Source organism: Molossus molossus, unplaced genomic scaffold (genome assembly GCF_014108415.1).
Source record: "Molossus molossus isolate mMolMol1 unplaced genomic scaffold, mMolMol1.p scaffold_m16_p_17, whole genome shotgun sequence".
NCBI classification, from domain to species: Eukaryota; Metazoa; Chordata; class Mammalia; order Chiroptera; family Molossidae; genus Molossus; species Molossus molossus.
Window position 1 is genome coordinate 42908319 of NW_023425352.1, and position 27123 is coordinate 42935441.

A 27123-nucleotide genomic window follows, 5' to 3' on the forward strand; every position below is an offset into this window, starting at 1 on the left:
CCATGTTTATAATTACAACAAAGAAGGGAAACCAAAAATAATATATTTGATCAGTTCAGTGTAAATTTCCTTTACCTTTTTAGAGCTTCGTGAATAGTAAGATCCGTAGTCACCCTGAAAACAAAGAAACAAACATTTAGCAAACATGAAATAATGTCATATATTTAGCATGACAGTTTACAAGTGCTTATTATTAATGGACTTAAAAACATAGGCAATGCCTCAAAGGGGAACACAAAGAAAAACAGGAAGTGTGATGGGTTATAGTGAATGAAGTCTGCAGAAAATGCTGAGATAACTGCATAGTAAAGAAATACTCTGACGTATGCATATGAAATCAATGGCATTGATGACCTGGACAGAGTTTTTAAAAATAAAGTTGTGCCATATACACAAAATATATGAGCCTGAACTTAAAATGAATATGCCCATGACATACAACTCTAACCATTTTGATAAAGATAACGCACAGAGAGTTTCACTCTGGGTGAAAACATGGTATAACACAACACTTTCCCATGCCCTTCTTCTTCACAGTTATTATGAGAAGCCCATTTGCTCTCTCAAACTTCATTACCCTAAATATTATTCGCCAAGATGCAGGATAACAAGGCATGTGAAGGCCAAAAACCCGATTCTGCAAGAGAGGATATGGTACCTATAATTTTATTAAGGAACAAATATAAGAAGCTAAGGACCACTCCTGAGTACAAGCACTTCAAAATGAAGGTTGGGGCTGACTTTCTGCATTTACAAAATGCTAACTTTATTCCACTGGGAAAAAAATGTATTAAGCTCATTTTCTATTAGAACATAGTAATAAGCGCAAGATGTAAATCATTCCAACTGGTATTAAAGTTTAAATACGTAGAATGTGAAGAAAGGAAAATTTTACTTGTACCATTAGCTCTAATGACGCTTGCATTAGTTAATTAAACTCAACCCAAACTATATAAACAGACACCACAAAAATTATTTGATCTGTGAGCTTTTATAAATCTACTAACAAATCATGAAGAATTAAATCTGAAATTGGAAGTTTCTATTTGAGGTTCCACTAAGAAAACAGAAGTAAATAACCATTTCTAAAACATTTATTCTTAGTATCTCTGCCCTATTTTCTTGTTTAACCTTCATAACAACTTCTAAAATGGTAATTTTAATAACATTTTATAACCATAAAAGCAATGTGTACTCATTGTTGAAAAAATGCAAAATATAGAAAGTAAAAGCAATCTTTAAACAAGATTAGGAGTATACTATATATCTAGTATATCTTGCCTTTTTCTCTGAACATTGAATCATTTTTACACAAAATAGTCTTTAAAAACACAATCTTAATATTGCATCTTAATCTTTATATTCACAAGCAAAGATCTGTTTAAACATTTCCTAATATTTATTAAGTTGTTTTTGTTTTTGTCTAGTACATATAACATCGTAATAATATCTTGCACAAAAATCTTGACATTTTATCTGCTAAATTCCTTGCGTGAAATTCACCAAAATAAAATTTATAAAGAAAAGGCATAAATTTCTTCCATGGCATTTGTTTATAGTCTTCCCACAAAAAGGACAATTAGCAGGGTGGCTTGGTTCCTATGTCTCAAACATTCACAAATGTATCTTAACATTCTCATGAAATACTTTTTATTTCATAGTGAAAATGGTGTCTACTTTTTTTAAGTTGTTTTTTTTTTAATCCTCGCCCAAGAATATTTTCCATTTATTTCAGACAGAGTGAGAGGGAGAGAGAAAAACATCGATGTGAGAGAGACACATCGACTGGCTGCCTCCCGCACGACCCCAACCAGGGCCGGAAATCAAACGGAAACTGAGGTACATGCCCTTGACCAGAATCGAGCCTGCAACTCTCTGGTCCCCGGGCTGCTGCTCTAACCACTGAGCCAAAGCAGTCAGGGCTTTACTTTTAATTTTTGTTATTTTTGTCTTGTTATTACTTCTGAGCAGTTTTATAATTGTATAAATATCTTCATTTACCTCCCCAGTTTATATGCATTTAGGTTTGGTTTATAATGATTTTTGATGCACAGAAATTTAAATTTTATGTAAACATATCAATAATTTCTTTTGTTTCTTCTATGGTTTCTATGCTTAGGAAGTTCTTCCCTGGTCCAACTTTATTTTATGTATGTATGTATGTATGTATGTATGTACCTTTATTGATTTTAGAGAGAGAGGAAGGTAAAGGGAGAGAGAGATAGAAACATCGATGAGAGAGAACATTAATTGGCTGCCTCCTGCATGCCCCTCACTGGGGATTTGGCCCACAACCTGGGCATGTGCCCTCACCAAGAACTGAACCAGCAACCTCTTGGTGCATGAATCAATGCTCAACCACTGAGCCACACCTACCGGACCCCTGGTTTAACATTAATTAGATGGCTACCTATATTTTCTTTTACTTGCCTCCGACCCCTGTCATGATCTTTTACCTTTAGCTCCACTCTTTACAATCTGGCTAGAAGTTTTTGTAAGGATGGTGTGAGGTGAGTACCTAATGTGATTTCCGATAACTCCCTCTCTCAGCCTTTTCCCGATACAATCGGTCAGATCACTATTCCTTCCTGGTTCATCTGGATAAGATTCTCTTTGAGAATTGTTGCTTTGAGGTACAATCTGAGCTTTAATGTCAGTTTTGACACCCGTTTTTGGACTTCTCTAAATTTTTGTTTCCTTATTTGTAAAATGAGGATAACAATGCTTATCTTTCAGTTTTGTTGCAAGGGTTAAACTAAATAGTTAACGGTGAGCACTTGCTTTCTGCCTACGACAGCACATGTGCTCAGCTAGTCCAGGGCTGGTACTAGTCCAGGGCTCTCTGTTTCTCATCCCCTACTCCATCTGTCAGTTCCTGGACTCATAGTGTAAACTTGATAGGACATAAAAGATTTGGTAGGAAAAATATCTCCAACCACTTTTGCAAAATTTTCCTGGCTATTCTCACCTGTTTGTTCTTTACATGAGCCCAAATTGCTTTTCATTTCAGTTTCTCTTAGGATGCTTTTTCCCTCACACAATGATCTTTTTTTCTCTCTCTTTTTTGCATGCCTTATTACATAGCCCAGAACTTCCAAAAACAGTGTTTAAAAGTGATGGTGAACATACTTTTTAAAAAACTGATTAAATATTAAAGATTCTAAGGTCTCATCGAGTTTGAGTTGGCTATGAGTTTAAATAAGTAGTCTTTAGAACACTAAAGAAGGATCCTTCTATTTTTAGTTTTTCAATTATTTTTATCTCCATTCCACAAAAGAAACTAAATTTTAGGGGTTACATGAGTTGCTCACAGTCATCAGCCAGTACACAGCGGGGCCTAAATACACACCCAAGTTGTCAGATTTCAATGCCTTTTTATTTCCCAATGCAACCATGCTACCCTCCTGTAATAGAGTCAGTCTCCAACTTAGCGATATGCGTTGCCCCAAATTTAGCCATATAAATTCATTTAGACCATATCATCTTCTTATCAAAGTTGTAAAATAAAAAACGGCTAATCCGAAGAAATGTAGATAATCCATTATTCTCTGCAGAAATATTTCAGGATTTATCAATGTTTGTTGAGAAAAATAATTTAGTAGGAGACCCCAGAGACATTGCTGGGACCCCCCCCCCCCCCCCAGTCATCCCCTAGGCAGAGAGAACAAAGAACTTCCACAGCTTTGGGCCACTGAGGGCACAAACCCTGAGGTGGAAAAGGGCAGGACTTTAAAGCAAAATAGAAACCCCTGAAGGAAGCAGGCAGGTGACATGGAGATGGTGGTAAATAAATAAATAAATAAATAAATAAATAAATAAATAAATAGGGTAGAGGGACAAAGCCTCCTGACCGCTCTCTCGGGTTGAGAGTGCCAGTTACACTGAACATTACATAGATGTAAGCTCAGCCCAACTGCTTTCCTTTTCCTGGCCACCAGCCAAGCTCCAATTCAAACTGTCCCCTGCCTCTGACCATGAGCTTGCTGTTCTAGAAAGGCAGGTTTTCCTTCTACTGAGCTGATCCCAAATAAATACATGTCTTTCTCTGCTGCTCTAGGATAGTTTAACTTCAGCAACTGTTGAAAAATGGACAGGAAATTGTAGATTTGAAGCAAGTTTCTAGACACCCCAAGCAAAGGTGACCCCAGTGTTTCCTAAAGTGAAAGTATCCAGGCCTCGTCTTTCTCTGGGTCGGCTCTGCTACCCTCCTCAGACAGCTCCTTCTGAGCCAGTCTTCCCAGATGTCCCTCCCACACGGCTCTGTATTAAAAACTGCTTCTGCCACCTTTCCCCTTATTCTCCCCAGAAAAGGTCTGAGAATCTTCCTAAGACCTCATCCGGATGACAAAGGTTTGACCCAAGTCATTCACACACACCTTTTCCTGGTCCCCAGCTTCACACCACGATCCTCCTGTCCCTTGACCCAGCCCCCAGACAGATTCCTCCTGAACAAAAGTGATATACTTACACACAATTAGAATAAGTGAAACAAAATTAAATTAATTATAATTAAATTTAGTGGAATACAATTTAAATAGAAAATATCCTATATCTTTTTCTCTTCTCATAGCCCAACTATGTATCCTTGGCTCTGCTGAGAAACAGAAAGGCTTCACTGTGCACTCTTGTCTTGACATTCAAAAAATGAAAGGCACAGACACATGTTATATTATTGGTCCTACAAAGTAATCCTGTGAGAACAGCAGGGAAGACATTAACATTGTTACTTTATAAAAGAAGAAACTAATCGGTAAAGAACCAAGCAAATTACCTAGAGTTATATGCTCAAGTAGTAGCAGCAACAGGGCTTGAACCCAGGACTTCTCATTGTCAAATCCAAACTTCTTCCTGTCTCCTGATACTGACTCCCACAGTCTCTAGAATCGGGAGTTACCAAGCTTTTATAATTCTGCTAGCACCACAGAGGTGATCACACTTTATTTCTCAGTGATTGTTCTCCAACAAGACTGTTCTCAAGTCCAGGGCAACGACTTTGAGACTGCCCCACGCAATTCTTCTTTCTTCCTTGACTGAACAATCTCTTAAGGTAACGAGCAGGAAAATGTAGGCCACATCATGCCTGAGCTTCTAAAGGCAGAATTGGAGGTCATTCTATTGTTACAAATGCTAAATAAAATAGATTGGCCATCATTTACAATAACTGTATATAATCTTATGAATAATGGCTCTATTTCCAAGGAGATCTTGAATCTATGAATTTTCCATAAGTGACATATTTCTTATGTGTATATCCAGCTAGTCAATGTCTATGACAATGGAGAATTATTCCATCCATAATTCAAAATGCATATTCATCATTATAGTTGTGTAAAAACCAAATTTAGGTGTCTCAGTACCATCAATATAAAACAGCAACTTTCAAAGTTTTTCACCTCATAGAACACATAAACTAATTACTAACATTCTGTAGCACACCAAAAAATATATTTTTTGCCCATCTGACAGAAAAAATATGTATAATTTTGATTCATTCACACTGGATGGCTATTGTTGTGTTGGCTGTTGTCATTTTTTTAAAATTTGACAATCTAAGGGAAAAAGGTCAGTGCCCCTGACTAAATAGTCAGGTATTGCATGTTTTATTTATTTAATAATTTTCTTCACTGATTTTAGAGAGAGAGGAAGGGAGAGCGATGGAGACATTGATGAGAGAGAACATTGATTCACTGCCTCCTGCATTCTGCCCCCCGAACACTGAGGAGGAGTCCACAACCTGGACATGTGCCCCAACTGGGAATCGAACCAGCAACCTCTTGGTGCATGGGTCGATACTCAACCCCTGAGCCACACCAACTATGGCATGCTTTAAAAGCTCTTGCAGTACATTGGCTGAAAATTGCTGATATAACAAAATGAATTAATCCTTGTATAATGTTTACTATGTGCTATTCTAAAGGCTTTACAAGTATCATTTCATTTGATCCTTACCTAACAACCAACGCTATAAGGTTGATATGTTTATCTCAATTATACATGCAAGAGACAGAGACCCAGACAGAGTGAGTAATTTGTCCAAAGTTCATAGTAAATAAGTAACAGACCTTAGATTTGAACCCAGGCTGTTTGGTTCCATTGTCCACAGAATTTCAATAACTACTAGTTTCCAAAAGATTTTCATTTGATACCAAGAAGTAGGTATGAATTCAAAACTCTTCAATATTGATCTCTATAATCAAGTATGTCATTTTGATAATGACCTGATAAGAAAACATTACCTGTGTTGTTGCTTTTTGTTCATCCTTGCAGTAGCTGTTTTATACTGACCAATAATGTTAATCACTGAGACCACTTATTGTTTTCAAGTAGTGATTTGTTTTATTAAAAAAAATTATTTTTATTAATCCTCACCCGAGGATATTTTTTCCATTGATTTTAGATAGAATGGAAGGGAGGAAGGGAGAGAGAGGGAGAGAGAGAGAAACATCCATGTGAGAGAGATACACTGGTCCACAGACCAACGTTCTAAACACTGAGCCAAACCAGCCAGGGCAAGTAGTGATTTGTTTTAATAAATAAAAAAAAGAAAACTGACACTTTTAAGAATAAAAATATATAAAACAACTAGCTTTTGGGAACTATTGGGCATTTAAAATATGCCCAGCATAAAATATGTCTAATCCTTTAAACAATATGAGATAGGAATGATTATTTTTCCCATTTTGCAGATGAAGAATCTGACAGTTGGAGAGATTAAACTGCCCAAAGTTACAGGGGCTACACATAGCAAAGGCAACATTCAAACGCTACTCTTCGCCATTCTATTCACTTGCCCTCAGTCTATTCTATTGAAATAACACTGGTTACATCAGAAATAAAGCAATTTGAACAAATATTTCTCCACTGCAAACCTGCAAAACAACACAGTGTAATGTGTTTACTTACACCCATAAATGCACTAATACATTCAAGAGAAGTGCTTAATAAAGCAATCCAAAGATCTTTTGGGAGAGAAGTTCTGGAACAGTAAGAAATTTCTAAAAAGCAATGTTATCTCCCTTACTCCTTCAGATAATTAAAATTCTAGACTGTTCTGTCTTGAATTTGACAATTTATTTTTATTGCTTTCAGGAAAGAAGCCTGGTATAAACCTGAGAAAGTACAGATCTCTAAATATATCAGTTCAAATATACTTGAATTCGACATTCAACATTCATAATATTCTTGTATTACAAGGTAGTGAAACAATTTATCACTGACAAACCAAAATCCCAGACTGGAGTCATGTGATTCACCGCAGGTTTGAGAAGGATGTTAACCAACTTGTTGAGAAGAATCCTAATTCACCTGTTGAACTCAGACCAACTAAGGTCCTCAGAATGAACTACTAAAAAAATCCAAGTGGTCCAATTATTGTTAGCAATTTGAGCTAGTTAAAAAAATATTTCTAACATCATGCATTCTATTTTTTCCTCAAGAAAATAGTGCAGCAATATAGTAAGGCTCTGTAAAGAACAAAGATAAGTACTACTGCTATGGACAGGTAACAGATTTGATCCATTTATTCAGATGATAACACTGTGGCAACTCATAGTATACATTTTAACACAAGCAAGAGCTATGTTTGATCACTAGGCTAGAATAAAATGCAAGATCAAAGACCACTTTGTACCCAAAAGGTGGAAAGGCTTATTCAATTTAGTAACAATCTATCACACAGTGCTGAAAAGTACAAGTTCTAGGGTAGGCAAACCTGACACATACCATCAGTTTCTTCTTCTACAACAGAATGCCAATTGTGTTGCTACCCAAAGAACTGTTAGGATTAAATAAGGTAATGCATGCAGATTGCTTAGCACATAGTAAGCGCTCAATAAGTATTAGCTGCTGCAGCTAAGTTATCCACAAAGCTCTCCTGCCTCACAGACACAGTAGGAAAATAACCAAGTTAGAGGGTAACTAAACTAAAAGAAAATGAGCCTTAGGCTTTTATAATCTTTTCGAAGGAAGGAAATAAGGACAAAGGCTGTTTCTGTCTTGTTCACTGTATCCCCAACATCTGACACAGTGTCTGATAAATACATGGTCATTAAATACATATTGAATGATTATATCAATGAATGCATTAAAAGAGTTGTCTCTCTCAGTGTAAGGCATCCTGGACTCTTGGCAGGGTAGAGAAAAAAGATTTAATATGAGAGAAAAGAGAGGGCACAGACCAAAGTTAAATTAATGAAATTCTGTAAGATTATTTCTGACACTGGAACCACAGGACCCAATCAGATCCTTTAGGTTAGATTCCCCCAAATCACTGATCTATGTACAGTGCTAAGTGTTACAGACTCACCAAGAAACATGTGTGTTTGATGGCTCATGTAAATTCAGTTCTTTAAAACCAACCAAATCCTAAAAAGAAGATCCCTGCCCTGGCCAGTTTGGCTCAGCGGTTAAAGCATCGGCCTGCGGTACAGAGAGACCCGGGTTCGGTTCCCGCTAAGGGCACGTACTTCGGTTGCAGTTTGTCCCCGGCCCTGGTTGTTCATGCGGGTGGCAGCCACTCGATGTGTCCCTTCACGTCGATGTTTCTCTCTCTCTCTCCCTTCCTCTCTCTCCCTCCCACTCTATCTGTACAAAAAATGGAAAAATATCCTCGGGTGAGGATAAAAAAAAAAAAAAAAAAAAGAAGATCCCTAACCACCCCAGCACACTCAGATCCTAAGAGTACCTATTATCCCTAAAGTTCACTTGGCACTTAAGTATAGTAGAGAAGCCACCATTTTAACGTATTTGTCCTTGTGATGTTAAATTTGTTGGATCCCCCCCCCCCCCCCCCCCCGCCTGCAAACAGGAATTAACTCTGCATATATTCTCTTCCTAGTAGTTTCTAGGCATTATCTTGACCTCAACAGGCCTAAAGGCACAGTCCTTACTCTTAGGAAGGTTGCTCCTGTCCATACAAGAGAATGAGACATGAACGAACATAATTTCCAAGCAAGGCAGATCACAGCAAGTGTCACGGAGATGCATGAGGAAAGGCACCCAAAGAGGAATGAAATAGATCTATTTTAAGCAATCACGGCTTTGTGATAGGAGGACACTCGGATGAGACCACAGGATTGTGAATAGACAAGGGAACTTTAGACCCACTAGGAAAACACAGAGTGATTACGTTGAGATCACTTTACTATTTCACTGGTTTCTGTGGCCAAGAAAAGAGAACTCTTCTCATCAAAACCACCTGGGAAATCTAGAACATAGAGACAAAAGTATAAGAGGAAGACATCATAGGTTGTTGAGCAGGCAAAGTGACATGACTAAGGCTATTCATTAGGAAGATTTATCTGGCAAAATCATGTTAGATGGAATGGGGAGGAAAAGACATAAGGTAATTCCACAGTAAAAGTTTAACCTTGCCTGAAGAGAGGTCTAGCTCTGCCCTCAGTTCTGGGAAGTGACCTCCAAGCCCTTGAACTCTCCTGCCTGATAAGAGTGACTTTGTTTAACACTGGGGCTTTGAGCGGCACCACAGAGGCTATGTTGACATGGTGTGCACGTGGGGGGGGGGGGCATGCTTGTAGCCATGTGGTACCAGCTCAGTCTCAGGAGGGACTGAAGACTGAGGTAACCCTCGAACGGTCTACAGCGTCTGTGACCAGCCAAGTCAATATGACCTAGCTTCAGTGAAAACTTGCACACCAAGGCTCAGTGATTTCTGTGGCTGGCAATGCTCATTGTGTTCTAACTGCGGAAAGTCAAGGTTATCTGTATGCCTCCAGGGGAGAGGACAATGACAGCGCAGCACGTGGAACTCGTCTGGACCCTGCTATGCGTCTTCTCTCTCGACTGTTTTGAACCAGCGTCTGCTCGCTTTAGCAAACCATAACCGTGAATGTAACAGCTTGCAGAGTGCTGGGCGCCTTTCTAGTGGGTGATCTTGGGAACCCAAACTTGCACTTGGTTTCAGAAGTAAGGGTGGTCTCAGGGACTTCAAAACTTCAAAACAACCAATAAGAACACCCTCCATAACAGTGTGGAGGAGACCTATGGTAGCCTACGAAACAGTGGAGTTGAAGAGCCACGAATGCTAGAGCTCTCCGATAAAAATAAAATAAAAAAATGGGTGGAGACATAGTTAGATATAAGAAACTAAAAGAAATTAGCCTGAAAGAAAATAATCGATTAAATTATTAATAAGTGAAAACTGAGAAATCAGAAGAAAGAGCTCATTTGAGAAGGAGAGGGAGGTGACACAGGGGGAATGAGATGTGTGGGTGACTCCAGTCCCTTCCTCCCCTGCGCACTCACACCAATGCCCCCCTGACAGATGGACTCTGCCCTTCACCCTTCGGATCTTGTCTGGCCAACAGAACACAGTGTCAATGCTACTGTGCCCACGGTGATCCTGGCCTTGAAGAGGTCCGACAGGCATCACTTCCTGCCTCTTGGCACCTCAACTATCATATAAAACAATTCAGGCTACTCTACTGAGAGGCAGGCGACTGAGGCATCAGACGTGTGAATGAAGAGGCCCCCGCAAACACGCAGAGCTGCGGGGCCTGCAATGGCAGGAATCCCAGGCAAGAACCCCGTGGAGGCAGGAGAGGGAAAAACTGTTGTTTAGGTCACTGCACTTAGGGGTGGTCCGTTATGAATAGATAATCCAATTGCAAGACAGTAAATGTAAGTCAATAAAATCATTTTCCCTAGCTGATTTCTTTATTTCGAAAGCATATGATCCTCCAAGACAATGGAGGTCGAGAGTAAGAAGTATAATAATTAAAACCCCCAGATAACACAAGGAGCTCGAGAACATTTTGCTATGTGGCTATAGATGATCAAAACCAGTTTATTTTCCAAAGTACCTCATTTATATGTAAGGAGCTGCTAAGGATAATGTGCTCAGTCAGGTCTCTGATTATACCTGATCATCCTCTCCACTCACCTCCTAGCTCCACTTTCCCAGCTTATTATCTTCACTCTAACCCTGGTTGATCAATTGCTGGCAGGCTTGCTTGGCTCTGTGTTATTTGCATCCACACTGGAAAGTAACACACATGTGAGCGCGCACACACACACACACACACACACACACACACACAAGCATGCGCAGATTTATCATTTTCTTAATATTTATTGTGCTATGTTAAAAGTCTTTCAAGCCCTGGCCGGTTTGGCTCAGCGGTTAGAGCATCTGCCTGCGGTCCTGAGAGACCCGGGTTCGGTTCCCGCTAAGGGCATGTACCTCGGTTGCAGTTTGTCCCCAGCCCTGGTTGGTCGTGCGGGTGGCAGCCACTTGAAGTGTCCCTTTCACATCGATGTTTCCCTCTCTCTCTCTTCCTCTCTCTCCCTCCCACTCTATCTGTACAAAAAATGGAAAAATGTCCTCGGATGAGGATTAAAAAAAAAAAAAGTCTTTCAAGAGTCCATGATTCTTGTAAAATTATGCATTTTGGTTCTAAAAACTGAGATGAAGTATTGGTTAAAATACTGTCTTAAGACATAAATAGGTATTTTAAAATGCTGGATGAATAAACAAACAAGCAGTACTATTCAGAGTTTATAATGACTGTCACCTTTTGTATGAGCACATGTTATAGAAAAACAGGGGTTCTTAACCATGTTTTAGAATATGGACCCCTTAGCAGACCAATAAAACCTCTGGGGCCCATTGTGAAATAAGGCTTTTAAAGGCATAAAATAGGATTGCTAAAGAAACCAAACAGAGCCTGGCCGATGTGGTTCAGTGGCTGAACATCTACCCATGCACCAAGAGGTCACTGGTTCAATACCCAGTCAGGGCACATGCCCAGATTGTGGGCCCGATCCGCAGAGGGAGGCATGCAGGAAGCGGCCAATCAGTGTCCTCTCGTTGATGTTTCTATCTCTCTCTCCCTCTCTCTAAAAGTCAATAAAGAAAAAAAAATTAAAAATTAAAAGAAATCAAACAGAGTGAAATACAGTTATCAAAATGTTTTCAAAAACAAATTTATATAAAGTAAGTGCTTGCATATTGTTACATTAAATTGCAAAAGCTAGTGGCAGGTCTAATAACAGCTGTGATTCGAAAGTAGTTATGAGTAGAAATGATATTTCAACAACTGTACCACAGTTATGAAAATACTCACTACTGCTGACCAAGTCACAGGTACTATTAATATACAATGGTTTCTTATTTATATTCATAATTCAAGAAAAAGCTAGTTGACTTAGAGTTTACTTATTTGAAGCAATTTTTCCCCACCAAAATTTAGGGACTTGGAAGTTCTCTCCACAGCCAGCTGGCTAGAAGCCCCTGCAGGAAAGCATTGCACATGCCTATTAATTACACTCATTTCCCAACTCTTCCAAAACACTGAGCCCTGGCGCCTGTGAGGACACTAGTAACCTTGGTGATTTCAAAGGTAAGAGGAGTAACTGGTTTTAAAAGACCGTGGGGATAGGGTTGAGCGGTCGAATAGGCAGGGCTAAGAAGTACAAAGGGTTTGGGTCACATCACCATTAGAGGTTATAGCAGGGTCCACAAGTCAGACTCAAGTCATACAGTCAGACTGAGGACCAGCTAGAAAGAGATGAAGATAATGACAGGTTTTCAAGACATCCACCGAAAAGTAACCCACTGCTCTAACGTATCCTGTGGCAGAGAAAAGAAATGCACACAATAGTATTTTGAATGCATTCTCAACCATAAACCCTAATTCACTAAATGCCAAGTATTTAACTTTATTCTTTTCCTAAACTCAATATTCCCTCCTAGATTGATAATATCCATTAAGTTACTAATTCCCTCATCTGTAAAAATATAAGGGCTATGTGTCAGATGCCATTTATAATGAACATCATTGTTCGAGAACTCTACAGCTTGGCAATTTGGAGTAGTTTACTGTCTATTTTGCTTGAAGCTACTCCTTGCAAGAGGGTTACTTGATACAATAACAACATGGATTAGCAGATCAGCTTCGTAATATTTCTACCAAACTCTCCATTCTTCCTCTATGCAACTGCACTTGATAAAACACAGTTTGGTTTTACATTTTTTCTCTCAACTGCTCCTTGGTTATCCAGGAGCAAGTCATATGCTTGCCAACTGTCTGAGGTTGTAAATTATGACTCTGTGATTCTATCCTGAGCCTCTGCTCTGTTATAGAAGGAGCTAGCTTCACAAGTCCCACAAGAAAAAGCTTTAGGGGAAAATTGTTGGTGAGCTCCCGTACGACACAGCTTCAAGAAAACAACAAGGCGTCCCAACATCTTCCTAGACCTTCAGGGTGGGGCTTGGTGACTGTCCATTCAGGCTGCTGTGCCATACACGGCTTGGCTTATACACCACAAACTCTTCTCTCTCACGGTTCTGGAGGCTGGGAAGTGAAGGTCACGGGGCCAGCAGATGTGATGTCTGGTGACAGTATGCCTTCTGGTTCATAGATGGCCAACTCTTCACTGTGTCCTCACATGGTGGAAGAAGCAAGGGAGCTCCCTGGGGTCCTTTATAAGGGCACTGATCTTTTACATGGGACCTAATCATTTCCCAAAAGTCCCACCACCTAATACCGTCACGCTGGCCATTGGGTTTAGCACATGAATTTGGAGGGGATACAAACACCCAGACTAGAGTAGCAATTAAAAAAAAAAATTAGGCCAGATCACAAAACTAAAAGTTTAAAACTTGAAGTCCATTCCTTCTTTTATTCTCAAATATATAGATAGATCCAATTTGCTGAATTATTATCATAACACTTTTCCCGCTTGCCCCTGTGACAAAATAATGATGTGTCACTCCATCATGGTAAAAATAAGGAAGGTTATTTGTAGACAACTGACATAATATGCCTAACATTTCTAATACATTAGAAATTTCCAAATGATTGCTAAAGGGTTGGAAATATCAAAATGTTTCCGAATAGTATATTTAAAACCTCTCATCAAACAAGGGATTTGCCATTTCACTGAAAATAGATTCCCTGCTTTTTTCTTTCTTTTGTAAAGCTATACTGAGCAGTGACTCACCAGGTGCTTTCCTTTATTTCTGAGCTCCATTTCAAAGACAGAAAAAAGCTTCTTCCTCTTCTTTGTCTTCTCACATGTACCTGAACGGCTATTGTTCAAGGTCATAAAGGAGCCATGGTCAAAACAAAAACCTCTGTTTGTTTGGCAAGGGGCATTATAATATGAGAGTTCATATGCATGTCAAACATTTAAGGCAATTTAAATTTTTAGTATCTCCAGAGATCAAATTAAACGGCTGCTACAACCAAGCTCTGGAGCAGCTCTCAGTTCTAGAATTTATTTGCAGCAAGGGTAAGAGGCATCCTATTGAAAATATCTGTTGGAGATAACTAGGATATTAAAATAATCTGTTTGTTTTATTTTTCATTATTGGACTTCTAAACAAATATCATTCATATTTACTATCATCCCCAGCTAATATTGGAAAAATAGATAATGGCGGACTGTTGCCATGGTAACTCCTCTACAACTACACATTTTCTATGGCAACCCAGGCCCCATGGAATACTAATGAAAATCCATAGCAACAGAGTTAAAGAGGTTATGTCTGGAAACCAAAATGCTCATTTTACATTTATTACAAATGCAATGGATGCCTTTGTGTATTTTATAAACAATATCCGTGTTCAAAGACATATTAGCTAGGAAATATAAAAGGCATATTTGAAACATTTCCTGAAACAAAACTAATGTCCATGGTATTTAAAGAATTCACATTAATGTACTCTTTAATGTGAAACTATGTAACTCATATTTTAAAAATACAGAATCATAACTTTTTATTAAAATGGATACCTATTTTCCCAGTTGCAGGAGACTGACATGTTAAATGCAGAGTGAACCCTAGAAGCAACTAAGGAGCACCTGTTCAGATCTCATTGTTTCCCTAGTTCTTATGCTTTTCAAGAGATCCAGCTGCGTAACCTTCATCACTTACCCTAAAGCCTGGAGTTCTCCTTCGTGAAGGAGATGCTATAATTCAAGGGCACTAAATCTCCTATGATTTCTGTTCTACCATTTACCAGCATATAAATGTGCACAAAACATTTGATCTGAGTGTCAGTTTCTTACCTGTCAAAGGGCGTGATATGTGCCTCCTCCTTATTACTAATTTGCTACAAAATGTGGTAGATATATAGGAGCACTCTGGGAAAAAATTAAACTTACTGTCTTAGCTAAAGAAAAAAACTAAAATGTTCCTCTTTATATTTTTATTTAAAAACATGGGAGTCAATATAAAGATTCATATAAAAATCCGTGCACATTACAAACTATTTTGATATACAATTATTAATTGAGCATCTACTGTGCTGCTAGTTGCTGGTATGAAAGCAAAGAACAAGGCGGGTAGATCCTTGCATTCACAAAGCTTATGTTCCAGCAGAAAACATAAGAAAGCAAATAAATAAACAGAGATTAATGACTGTGAACGTGCCACAGAGGAAACAGTGAAGTGATGAGAAAGGATATGTGAGAAGAGATGGGTAGTTTAGGTCAAGTTGCAGGTCAGCCCTCCCAGAGGAAGGAAGAGGAACAAAAAGTGAGACTTCCAGGGGGAGAAGGAGTCAGCCATGGAAAGACGGAGACAGACAGAGGGAACAGCTGTCATAAGACCTCAAAGTAGGGAAGTATTAATGTATTGACAAAACAGCACAGAAGTTAGTGGGGCTAAAGAGGAAAGAATAAAGGATATGAAAATCAAAAGAATAGCAGGACCAAAGTGAGGCCCAGGTAAGAACATAATTGTTGCTGTTAGTACATTGGGTTTTACCAGCAAAGGGATATGTCTCAGTGACTGGTGGAGAATGGACTGGACGGAGAGACCAGATAGAAAATGGCCAGTGCTGTCCAAGTAAGAGATGATAGTTTGACCTGTACTGGGACAGAAGCTTTGGTGACAGCAAGAAATGGACAAGTACAAGACATACCGAAGAAAGAGAAGACAGGATTTGCTGATGGGTTTAGTACAGGAAATAAGGATGAGAGGAAATCAATTATGAGTCCTAAATTTCTGATAGAAACAACTGGGTGGTGGACAATACATACCATCGCTTACTATAGAAAATATGAGGGATGAAAAGATTTAGGGTGGCAGGAAGTGGACAGGAAGTAGGGTTCTAGTGTGTGCTGATTTGCTGAGTAAACAGTTTCCTAGTCCACAGTCAAAGATTTCCTAAGACATACTTAAGACTATTTCATTAATTGGTGCCCATTAACACAAAACTTATAAAAATGCACTGGCCAGAGCGGCTCAGTTAGTTGGCTGAGCATCATCCCATGCACCGAAATGTCACCAGTTCAATTTCATTAGGGCGCATACCTAGGTTGGGCCTTTCTGTATAGAAGACAACTGATCAGTGTTTCTCTCTCTCTCTTTCTCTGTAAGCATTTCCTCTGGTGAGGATTTCTAAGTCTTAAAATCTTATAAAAATCCAAACATAGGCTCTTCTTTCAAAACATGCATCAAAATTATACATAAAATTGTAAAATCATTATATATATCAACATTGTAAAAGTAGATTTAGGCTAGTAGTACCTGTGTGATAATGAGAGAAGCCATAGCAAATGATATATCTAAATGAAAACACTCTGAAGTAACTGTCTTTTCTGTGATAAAAACTGATACAGATTCATTGCAGAAATTTTGGAAAACATAGAAAAATTTCGATAAAATAACAATTACCTCTAAGCCTATCATCCAGAGATAAATCCTGTTAATGTTTTGGTGACTATAAGTCTAATTTTTTATCTTTGTGTGTTTAATTAGATTTGGCAAAATTACTGAAAATTAAAATTTACATTTCAAAACAGTTTAAACGAATGGGCAATACACTTTCATGCCTAGATATCATCAAATGCTTCAGAGTCTAGTTTCGGCCATGAATCTAATTGCAAACATAAGAAAGGGACGGATCCTTGGGAGGGTCGGGCCAACCCTGGGTGATGTCAGTCTTCTCTGCAGCCAGTTACCTCCCACCAACTGCAACCTTCACATCCCGAATCTACCAGATTGGATGCTCAGCTCAAATAAGTGAGCTTTCTTTTTCAAAACGCCATCTGAGCTTAGTGTTAGATTTCCTCATAATTCATATACCGCACATTCATTTAGATGAAAGCCGAATTGTTCCTACAACCAGCAAGACATTGACCCTTCAATTATGTTTTCAATCTCTTCTAATTTATTTATAAGACAACACTTGCATACAGTATTTAAAATTCTATATTACGGTTCAATGGAGTTCGAAACATTTGCTTTTTAAAAACCTCTACTATTAACAAAAGGAAGAGATAATAAAAGGGTTTAAAAAGCATAATGTTTAAAAGCATAATCTAGCTTAATGCCTTGATAGTTAATTTTTATTATATAAAATTAAAGCTATGGGAATTTTTAATAGTTCATTTTGAGGTTATCACGTTCATTACTTATTTCCAAACAAAACAGTGTATATAGATTCTACACTAAGCCCAATTTAATAAATTCAAATACAAATTATATTTGGCCCTGGCTGGTTTGATCAGTGCTTAGAGTGTCGGCCTGGGGACCGAAGGGTCGAGGGTGTGCTTCCCAGGCGAGGGCACACACCTGGGCTGCAGGTTCTAGCCCCAGCCCCGGTCGGGGTCACGCAGGAGGCGACTAATCCACGCGTCTCTTTTACATCGATGTTTCTCTCTCTCCCACTCCTTCCCTTCCACTTCATTTAAAAATCAATGGGAAAGGATTAACAACAAAAATTATATTTAGAAGTTTAATATTAATCACATTGAGTTTAATAATAATCAAATCAAATGGGATTCCTACCTAGATTAAATCCAGTTTTAATATGTTTGCAAAGCAATGCAGTTATAATATCATTTCAAAATAATCATTAGCATGACTCGTGAAAGAAAAAAAACACGGTAAAGCTTAACCTATCTTATTTTATGCAATAACTGCACATTAAACAAATGCTGAAAATATAATCTCCCAAACAGAAAAAAATGTAAGTCACAAAGACTCCTTTAAGTTATTTTTAAGTTCCATCTTATGTCTAGGAATAATTTATTTTCTAATGATAGATTGCTAGAGTTTTGTGTTGTTGTTTTACAAACACAATGAATCATTATATAATATGTTAAAAACAAAAAAACCACTTATTAATGAAAAGGAAATAATAGTGACTAGAGAATTTCAAAGCATGTAAACATGAAATGGACATAAACATTTAAGCAAATCAAACAAATGTATAGATTTGGACACAGACTAAAACACGGTCAGAACCTATTGCTTTAAATTTTAGCTGGCCAATCCAATGAAACGAAACAAGGAAAAAGCAGTCGAGCTGGGGTTGGGATAGGAATTATGTTCTAGCTCTATGATTTTCTGGGGAACTGTAAATGACATTTTTAAACATACGGCATGGTATCAAAACATCATTGGCAGACCAATATGCTAACTGTCCATACTACCTAAGGGTCCAGATCTGATTCTACCTTTTTCTAACTTTCAAGTGTTCATTTTCTCTCGAGTTGAAACGCCCACACTTTCCACTGACTGTTCGCTCTTGTTTTTGCCTAACAGATGTTGCCAGTGCTTCCTGACTTGGGGTCAAAAGCAAAGGAGAAAATAACATGAAATGAGCAAGGAAACAGAACCCGAGTCTCATGGAACTTGAATTAACTCCAGGGTTTGAATCTAAATAAGAGATATATATCTTAATTATAATACGGTTTGCATCAAGTTCAATTATAACTATTTGAATGGGGAGTGGTTTTCTGCAATGTATTCACTTGTTTTGTATAAAAAGCTATAATAAGCTCTATAGCTAAAGAATAATATAGAATCTTTGAAATGACTGGTAATATTTTGCCTGTCATTTCTGTTTGGGATTTGTTTGGTTAGGTTGAAATTTCTAAAGGTACATAACAGTTCAACAAAAAAGAGGAAAATAGTACAGGATTATCAAGAATTTCAAAATTCTCCAACGACAAAAATGATTTTAATTTATGATTTACACCCTGGGTAGAAAAATCAGGTAGTAATAAATCTGATCATTTGCATATTAAACAAAGTTTTATTATAATTTCGGGAGCTCAGGCTTTACTAAATAATAATAACCCAGGGCTCATATATCAGGCGCATTCCAGTCTCCCCAACTCTCCACTGTATTCCACGCCTACAGACACAGTCTCGGTGGAAAGACCTCTCATCATTCAAAATGATGGTTATACCACATCTGTCCACCTATCACATAGGGTGGTCCTTTGGAGCTGTCCTCAGATTCTACATCTGCTGGTTTTCCTGAAATTTTAATGAATTCCAGGACCTGGAGCCCCAGCACAAATCAAATTAGAAACAATCAATAAAAAGATGAGAGCAGCAAACATATCTAATGAAAAATGCTATAGAATTAGACAATACCTAGAAGTATAACAATCTAGGGCCAGTCTTTCTATGGACTGGTAGGTATAACCGCATCAATAGTTACTGAAATCAGTTTATACCTGATCTTAGACCAGTGGCTCCAAGTCATTTGTAGGGCATTTCAAACATGCTCTCTAGACGAGTAGTCCCCAAATGATGAAGGCGCATTTGCCCAAAACTCAAGCCCAGGTCTGTTATTTAGGACTCAAAATGCTCTTAGTCATTAAAAATATATATTACAGTTTAGATCCAAATAGCACACAGAAAGCCAATTTAAATCAGAAATAACTGAAATAGAGTAACAATACTTTAAACAAAAATTATAATATACAGCCTCAGAGAGCCTTTTGTCTCCTCTCACACTGAAAGATAAGTAAAATCCTTAGAATTATGGCAGAAGTACAAATGGAAGGAGGCCAGGGATGTCCATAATCGGGACAGATGTTCTGATTTTAACTTTTGTAATTTAAGGTACCATAAGGAAGTATCTGACACCCATTTAAGCACTTAATTTAACTATATTCCTAGTAAAATAGCAAAGTTAAATATCTGCTATGTTCTAAGATAAATAAAAAGTAACCAAATATGTTTTGCTCAGAAATTAAATGCACACATCATGGTAAGAAGATAATTAGTTAGAAAATTAGAATTGTGTTTATTAAAAAAGTTTTTGGTAAAATGGTCTACATAACTAAACAATGCTTTTAATAGAAAACACAAACTTAATTTCTATATCCAAAATGAAGGAGTTTGTTTTATCTTTATTTTTAAACTTGTTTATTTTAAACCCTTGTTTATATACTCAATGTTTAGAACTAACAGTGAATGTCAAGATCATTTCATTAATGAAGAAGCAAGAGGCCCAAAGAGCTAACTGACTTCATTAAGCTTTTCGACCTACTAATCATTCAATGGGCTGGAAACGAGGCCTATCTCCCAAGTCTCATTTCAACTCTGTGACATTTTCCACTTCCCCCCTTCCATGTGGTGACTAAACTTTACTTAAAACACAATTGGTTTTACTGCACAAAATACCTATGGTTTGCTTTCGCTCTGATGAGGTGCACAGCGAAGGGAGACCTTCACCCTGAGAGAGCCTGAGTTAGTAAGATCTAGCCCCCAAGAACCTTCATCCAGTAGAAAGAGCTCAGGAAGACTGCTCCAGGCAGGGCTGTGCCTGCACAGAGTGTGATGGATGCTGTTCAGAAGACATGAAAGAGTCAAACCTACTGAATTTACAAGAGCAGACAAGGTCCCAACCTGCTCTCTTAAGAAAGAAACAACAAAAAAGGGTTGCTGCAAGTATTTAGAAGCTGAATGTTAACTCTCAGATGAAATAAGACCCATGATATGAAAAGACAATGGACACCTTTTTAAGGAGCAAGAAAAACAAAGCCAATGATAAGAAGGTCAATTTTATTACACAGAAGGCTTCAGTACACCCATGAAATGTACAGCATTGGAGTGTCCATGAAATGTACAGCATTGGAGTGTGTGTCATTGCTCAAGACCATATAGAATCCTTCACCATCTGCTTTCTGCTCCCAGATGCTGCTTTATTTCCCACTACCCTCTCACTCCAAAACCACCCTTCGTACCAGCCAACCCATTCCGTGAATACGTCATCCTGCTTCCCTTCTCTAACCTTAAATATCCTGTTCACCCTCTTAACATTTTTCTCTCTTGGACCTTATTACAAACTGCTTATCCTCAACTACTTAATAAAACCTTCACCTTCATGGGCTCCTAGGCAAAATTTGATCACCCTTCCAAAATTTATCATATTCTGGTGATGGGTTTAAGGTCCCTCTCTGTCACCCAGCCATGAGCCCTTTGGGGAAAGGGGCTGGGCTGTATTCTTCCTGGCAACTGACCTCACACTGTAATTGCATTCACTGTGTGTTCACACAAAGAATGAAATACATGGTGCTGCTGAGAGTGTAACCAAGTGGGTACTCGCATCCAAGGCCAGTGGGAAACTGGTATGACCTTTCCAGAAAGTTTTTAGCAACACATTTGTAGGGAATTAACATTGTTACATTTTTCAACCCAGTAATTCCACTTCAGCAAATCTGTCTCAGATATATAACTGAATTTACAAATATCCAAGAATGTTTAACATAGCCTTCTTTGAAATAGTGGAACACTTGAAACAAGTGTAATATCCTAAAAAAAGGGAGGAGTTAAATAAATTAGGGATCATCCTTAGGATAGAATAATAGGTCACTTTACTCAATAACATGGGGGAGATTTTTATGATATAATATTAAATGAAATATACATTTATAAAATGAATTCAAATATGTAAATTTTTAAAATTGTTGCTTCTACACTTAAAGGACTAACTGCCATAGGAATTTCCTTTCTTCTGCAAACTGGATGAAATACATAATACAATATTTTTCAAATGTTAGAATATAATCAGGGCTGAAATGTAATGCTTGAATGAAGGAAGGAAAGAGTTTAGCCCTACAATTGCCCCAACTCAGTCTCTGGGGGTACTTTCAGCCCCCAGTGCAGGAAGAGAGAACCCAAATACAGCACAGCTGTCTTACTAAGTGGAAGAAACAGGCAGCATTTGTGGCATGAGGACATGAGAGGGCGAAGCTAAGCAAAGGGCTCCGGAGATCTGCCAAGAGGTTCACTGACTTTAATGAATACAGATACGTCTATGCTTGGGGTGAAACTCCCTGAAGTGGAAGAAAGAACCAATAGGATAAAAACTCCTAGAGCTTACACAGGACTAGAGTAGAGAGACCTTGTAATACATGAGACACTGGGTAGAGTTCTCAGGAACATCATGCCTTAGTAGGTGTGATTAAATTCGCCCAAGAATAAAGGCTGGAATTACTACATTCATATTGAAAAAGCAGGCTTCAGAATAAGTAATATGGAGAAAGACAAACATTTTTAAATGATAAGGAGTTAATTCATCAGGAAGATAAAATAATCCCCAATGAGTAGTCATCCAATAACAGCTTCAAAATACATGATGTAAAGCTGGATAGAACTAAAAAGAGATGCAGAAAATGCAACTGCATTATTAACACACTCTCTCTCTCTCTCTCACACACACACACACACACACACACACACACAACATTTCAATGGTAAGTCTTATTTCTCTAGATAGGGAGAGTCGATGTCAATATTTCCCCAGGAAATATTCCTGTACTTGCAAGCCCCTACTACATATTCATAATAACAGTGCCCTGGCTCCACCTTGCTATTGTCTCTCAACCCTGCCTGGATCTGGTAACAGAACCTTCTTTATATTTCCTCTGGAAACCAACTTTTCTCCCAGGGTGGAGCTCCCAATGTGAGGGCCCACACCTCTGGCAAAGCAATCGGTGTTACCCCATCCCTCTAGACCCAGGGATGAACCCCAAATGGACAATGACCCAGCAGAGCTCATCGGGCTCCTGTCCAGGATGTATATGACTGCCGGAAGATCTCCCCGTCTGAGGGCCAACGGATCCCGAACCAAGAGGAACATCTGCGCCTGTCAGAGAGAAGGTCCTCCCGGAACAGTTCCTACCGAGAGGAGAGGGCTGCAGAGAAGGAAAGAGAAAGCAGCAGATGTGACCATGCTATTTGAGCCCTGGTCCAGCTGTGCCGAGACAAGATGCTCTCCTGGACCTTCAGTTACATGAGCAAATCATTTCCCATTTTTGTTTAAACTAACTGGAGTGTGGATTCTTTCAGAAGAAACCCAAAGAGTCTGGACCAGTCAGACATGTAATAATGTAAAAGAGTTACTTCAGCTAACTTCTGTTTTGCTTCTCGGTATTTTTCTTTTGAGCACAGAGTAAGAAACATAAAGGACTTCCCTTTTCCTGGTTTTGTCTGTGCCCAGCAGGCTGGCAATGGATCCGCAGGCCAATCTCTTGAAATAAGCTCTCAGAGGAAACAAACCACCGCTAGGATGTACACAAGGGCATTAAACGGCAGGAGGACATGGTATCTACCCAAACCAATAGCTAGACAAGCTAGATTCTTCTAAATGTTATTCCAGCCTTTAAAATGTACTTCTACTCATTTGTAAAATGCTTCAATGTAGCATAAAATAAGTTTTTTAAATTTCCATTATAAAGCCACAAAGATTTGTTTCTCCATATTATAGAGATTTCTAAGTAAAGACTTAATACACTACTAAATAAAAACCAGGTTTGAAATTATTCTCTGAACCAAGTGAAAAAATAATTATCTTTAAATGTACCACATTTCACCCAGCCAGTGTGGCTCAGTGGTTGAGCGTCAACCCATGCACCAAGAGGTTGCCGGTTTGATTCCCTGTCAGGGCACATGCCCAGGCTGTGGGCCAGATCCCCAGTGGGGGGCATGCAGGAGGCAGCCAAGTGATGTTCTCTCTCATCGATGTTTCTATGTCTCTCTCCCTCTCCCTCTCTCTCTAAAATCAATAAAGAAAAAAAACCTTTTTTAAATAAATAAAAGTACCACTTTTCTCTATGGGGGAAAAATGCAGCAAAGATGTGTGAGTCTAATTATCAGAACAGGGTTCTCAAACAGTGCAGCCTGGTTTATGGGGTTGGTTACACTATTCTTGGCAAATATGCTCCTGCAGAGACATGATGACCCTCTCCACCCATTCCCCTCCTCTTCTGCAGGTTAGAAAGTAGAAGAGATTGTGTATCTTACAAAGAAGTATAATTGTGAGTAATGTAGCAGAGAGGAACTCAATACTTACTATGCTGACAGACAATTTTGAAATCAGTAAGAAAGCTATCCAAGGAAGTAGATGTAGAGAGGAAAAAAGGGCTTTCAGATTCAGGCCTGAATTACTGCTGGTTTTAGTTAAAATAATAATGATGATGATGAGTCATTGCTGCTTCTCTTTGGTGTTCAAATTTAGACATAAAACAGGTATATTTTTAGAAGTAATTGTGATCTACAAGATTGATTAGGACTGAAATTTTATTTACTTTAAAAATGATGATGCTTTTATACAAATATCTTGATGCCTTTTTCATTTTATTTTAGAACACATCTGAAAATGTGGGCTAAGATGTATAGAATTGTGACATATCTTAAATAAAACAAAAATAGCCCTGGCTGGTTTGGCTCACTGGCAAGAGCACCACCCACAGACCAGGGACTCCTGGGTCGATTCTGGCTAAGGGCATGTGCCTCAGTTTTGGTTTGTCCCCGGCCCTGGTTGGGGTCATGAGGGTAACAACCAGTCAATGTGTTTCTCTCACATCGATGTTTATCTCTCTCTCTCTCTCCCCCTCCCTCTCTCCTTCCAGCTCTATCTGAAGATAACTGTAAAAATATCCCCAAGTGAGGATCAAAAAAATAAATAAATAAATAAATAAATAAAAATAAAAATAAGCCCTGGCCGGTTTGGCTCAGCAGTTAGAGCGTCGGCCTGCGGTCCAGAGAGACCCAGGTTTGGTTCCCGCTGGGGGTGCGTACCTCGGTTGCAGTTTGTCCCCGGCCCTGGTTGGTCGTGTGGGTGGCAGCCACTCGAAGTGTCCCTTTCATGTCGATGTTTCTCTCTTTCTTCCTCTCTCTCCCTTCCACTCTGTCTAAATAAAAAATGTAAAAATGTCCTTGGCTGAGGATGAAAAAAATAAAATAAAATAAAAATAAAAATAACCCCTTTTCTAGTGAGGTTTTTCTTGACACAATTTGAAATCCTCTTTTGTTATCTAACTTATACTGTCCACAATTATGAAAAATTACAAAAAACATAAACCAGCCCTGGCCAGTTTGGTTCAGCGGTTAGGGCGTCGGCCTGCGGTCCAGAGAGACCTGGGTTTGGTTCCCGTTAAGGGCGCGTACCTCGGTTGCAATTTGTCCCCGGCCCTGGTTGGTCGTGCGGGTGGCAGCCACTCGATGTGTCCCTTTCACATCGATGTTTCTCTCTTTCTCTCTCTTCCTCTCTCTCCCTCCCACTCTGTCTGAACAAAAAATGGAGAAATGTCCTCGGGTGAGGATAAAAACAAAAACAAAACACAAACCAAAATAAAAATTTGTGGTATGTCTTCTATTTTTAAAATATTGATATTTAATCCCTCCCGCCAAAAACCACTGTGCTATTTCTTAAAAATACACTTGGCATTCTAAAAAGTTCAGTTTGACATGAAAAATTGTAAACAAATTTCTAGTAACAGTATTCTTACCACACTTACCAGTCTAAAAAATTGATATGTAACCTATGACAGTGAAAAGCTAAGCTTCAGAAAGTGAAAATGAAAAGTTTCCGAAGTTCCTGAGGCTTTTATGACACGTTTATCAGGGTTATACGAGCCTGCTCTGTCCCAGAAACTTTGCTAAGAACCAGGATACAACAGAGAACCCGGTAACAACAGCTCAGAGTCTAGGAAAAAACACCTGATGATATAAAATGTCATGTACAGAGTTGTGATAAAGGTTCTGAAACCAACGCCACCTGAAATGAGAACTTGGCACAGGAGGAGGGCCTGCTGTGGGCTGTGGGGACAGGGGAGGAGTTCTCAAGGAAGAGGTGTTTGAACTCGCGCTGGGCTGGGCCCACCAGAGGGCCAGGGCAGGACAGCACAGCTCCGCGCGCAGGGAGGGAGCCCAGGGCTCCGTGGAGGTGGCTGGGCTGGGCCCCACCAGAGGGCCAGGGCAGGACAGCACAGCTCCGCGCGCAGGGAGGGAGCCCAGGGCTCCGTGGAGGTGGCTGGGCTGGGCCCCACCAGAGGGCCAGGGCAGGACAGCACAGCTCCGCGTGCAGGGAGGGAGCCCAGGGCTCCGTGGAGGTGGCTGGGCTGGGCCCCACCAGAGGGCCAGGGGAGGACAGCACAGCTCCGTGTGCAGGGAGGGAGCCCAGGGCTCCGTGGAGGTGGAGCGGCTAATGGAGCTGGGACTCAGGAGTCAAGAAGGGCTCAGGAGGGAGCTGCGGAGAAGGGGGCAAGAATACCCAGTGAGGTGACAGGATTTACGCCTTTATTCTTAAAAGCAATGAAGAGCCTTGGGAGTGTTTCCACTAAGTGAAGTGAGATTGCTTCATCTTTTTTTTTTTTTAATTATCTTTATTGCTGAAAGTATAACAGATGTCCCTCCTTTTTCCCCCAGTGACCTCCCTCCCCACTCCTGCACCCACCTGCCTTCACTGCACCACCACCGCCTGTGTCCACTGGTTACGCACAGACGCGTGTAAGTTCTTTGGTTTACTTCTTCCCGCCCCTCCCCCCTTCCCTCTGAGATCTGTCAGTCTTTCCTGCTTCCAAGTCTCTGGACCTATTTTGTCTGTCACTTTATTTTGTTCATTAGATTGCACATATAAGTGAGATCACAGGCTACTTGTCTTTCTCTGACTTATTTCGCTTCGATTAATACTCTCCGGGTCCCTCCATGCTGTCTCAAAGGGTGAGAGATCCTTCCTTCTTTTACAGCTGCATAGTACTCCATGGCTTTCTGAAGAAAAGAGAAGAAACTGGTGGAAAGTTAGTCTGGACATTAAGAAAACAAGCCAGTCGGAGAAAGGCAAGTACCATGAATTCACCCACATGTGGAATTCAACAAACAAGCTGAACTAACAAGCAGAACAGACAGAGATTCACAGAGCAGGCACGCAGCTCTGGCGTGGGGCATGGGAGGAGTGGAAAGATTGTGCCAAAAAAAAAAAAAAAAGGAGAAAGAATTCATGGACAACAGTGTGGTGATGGAGGGGGGGGAAGAGGGAAAGGGAAAAGGGTATAAGGGGGATAAATAGTGATGAAAATATAAGTAAAATAAAATACAGAAAAAAAGAAAACCAGTCGAGAGAG

General features: G+C 39.4%; 1 protein-coding gene across 1 annotated transcript in view; it reads right to left on the minus strand.

Moving 5' to 3' along the window:
* Positions 1 to 27123, minus strand: part of ANK3 (ankyrin 3) — a 611274-nt gene that overhangs the window by 523580 nt on the left and 60571 nt on the right. The window contains exon 2 of the mRNA XM_036265485.1: positions 76 to 114. Coding sequence (XP_036121378.1) covers positions 76 to 114 — 39 coding nt within the window. The remainder of the gene's footprint in view (positions 1 to 75; positions 115 to 27123) is intronic.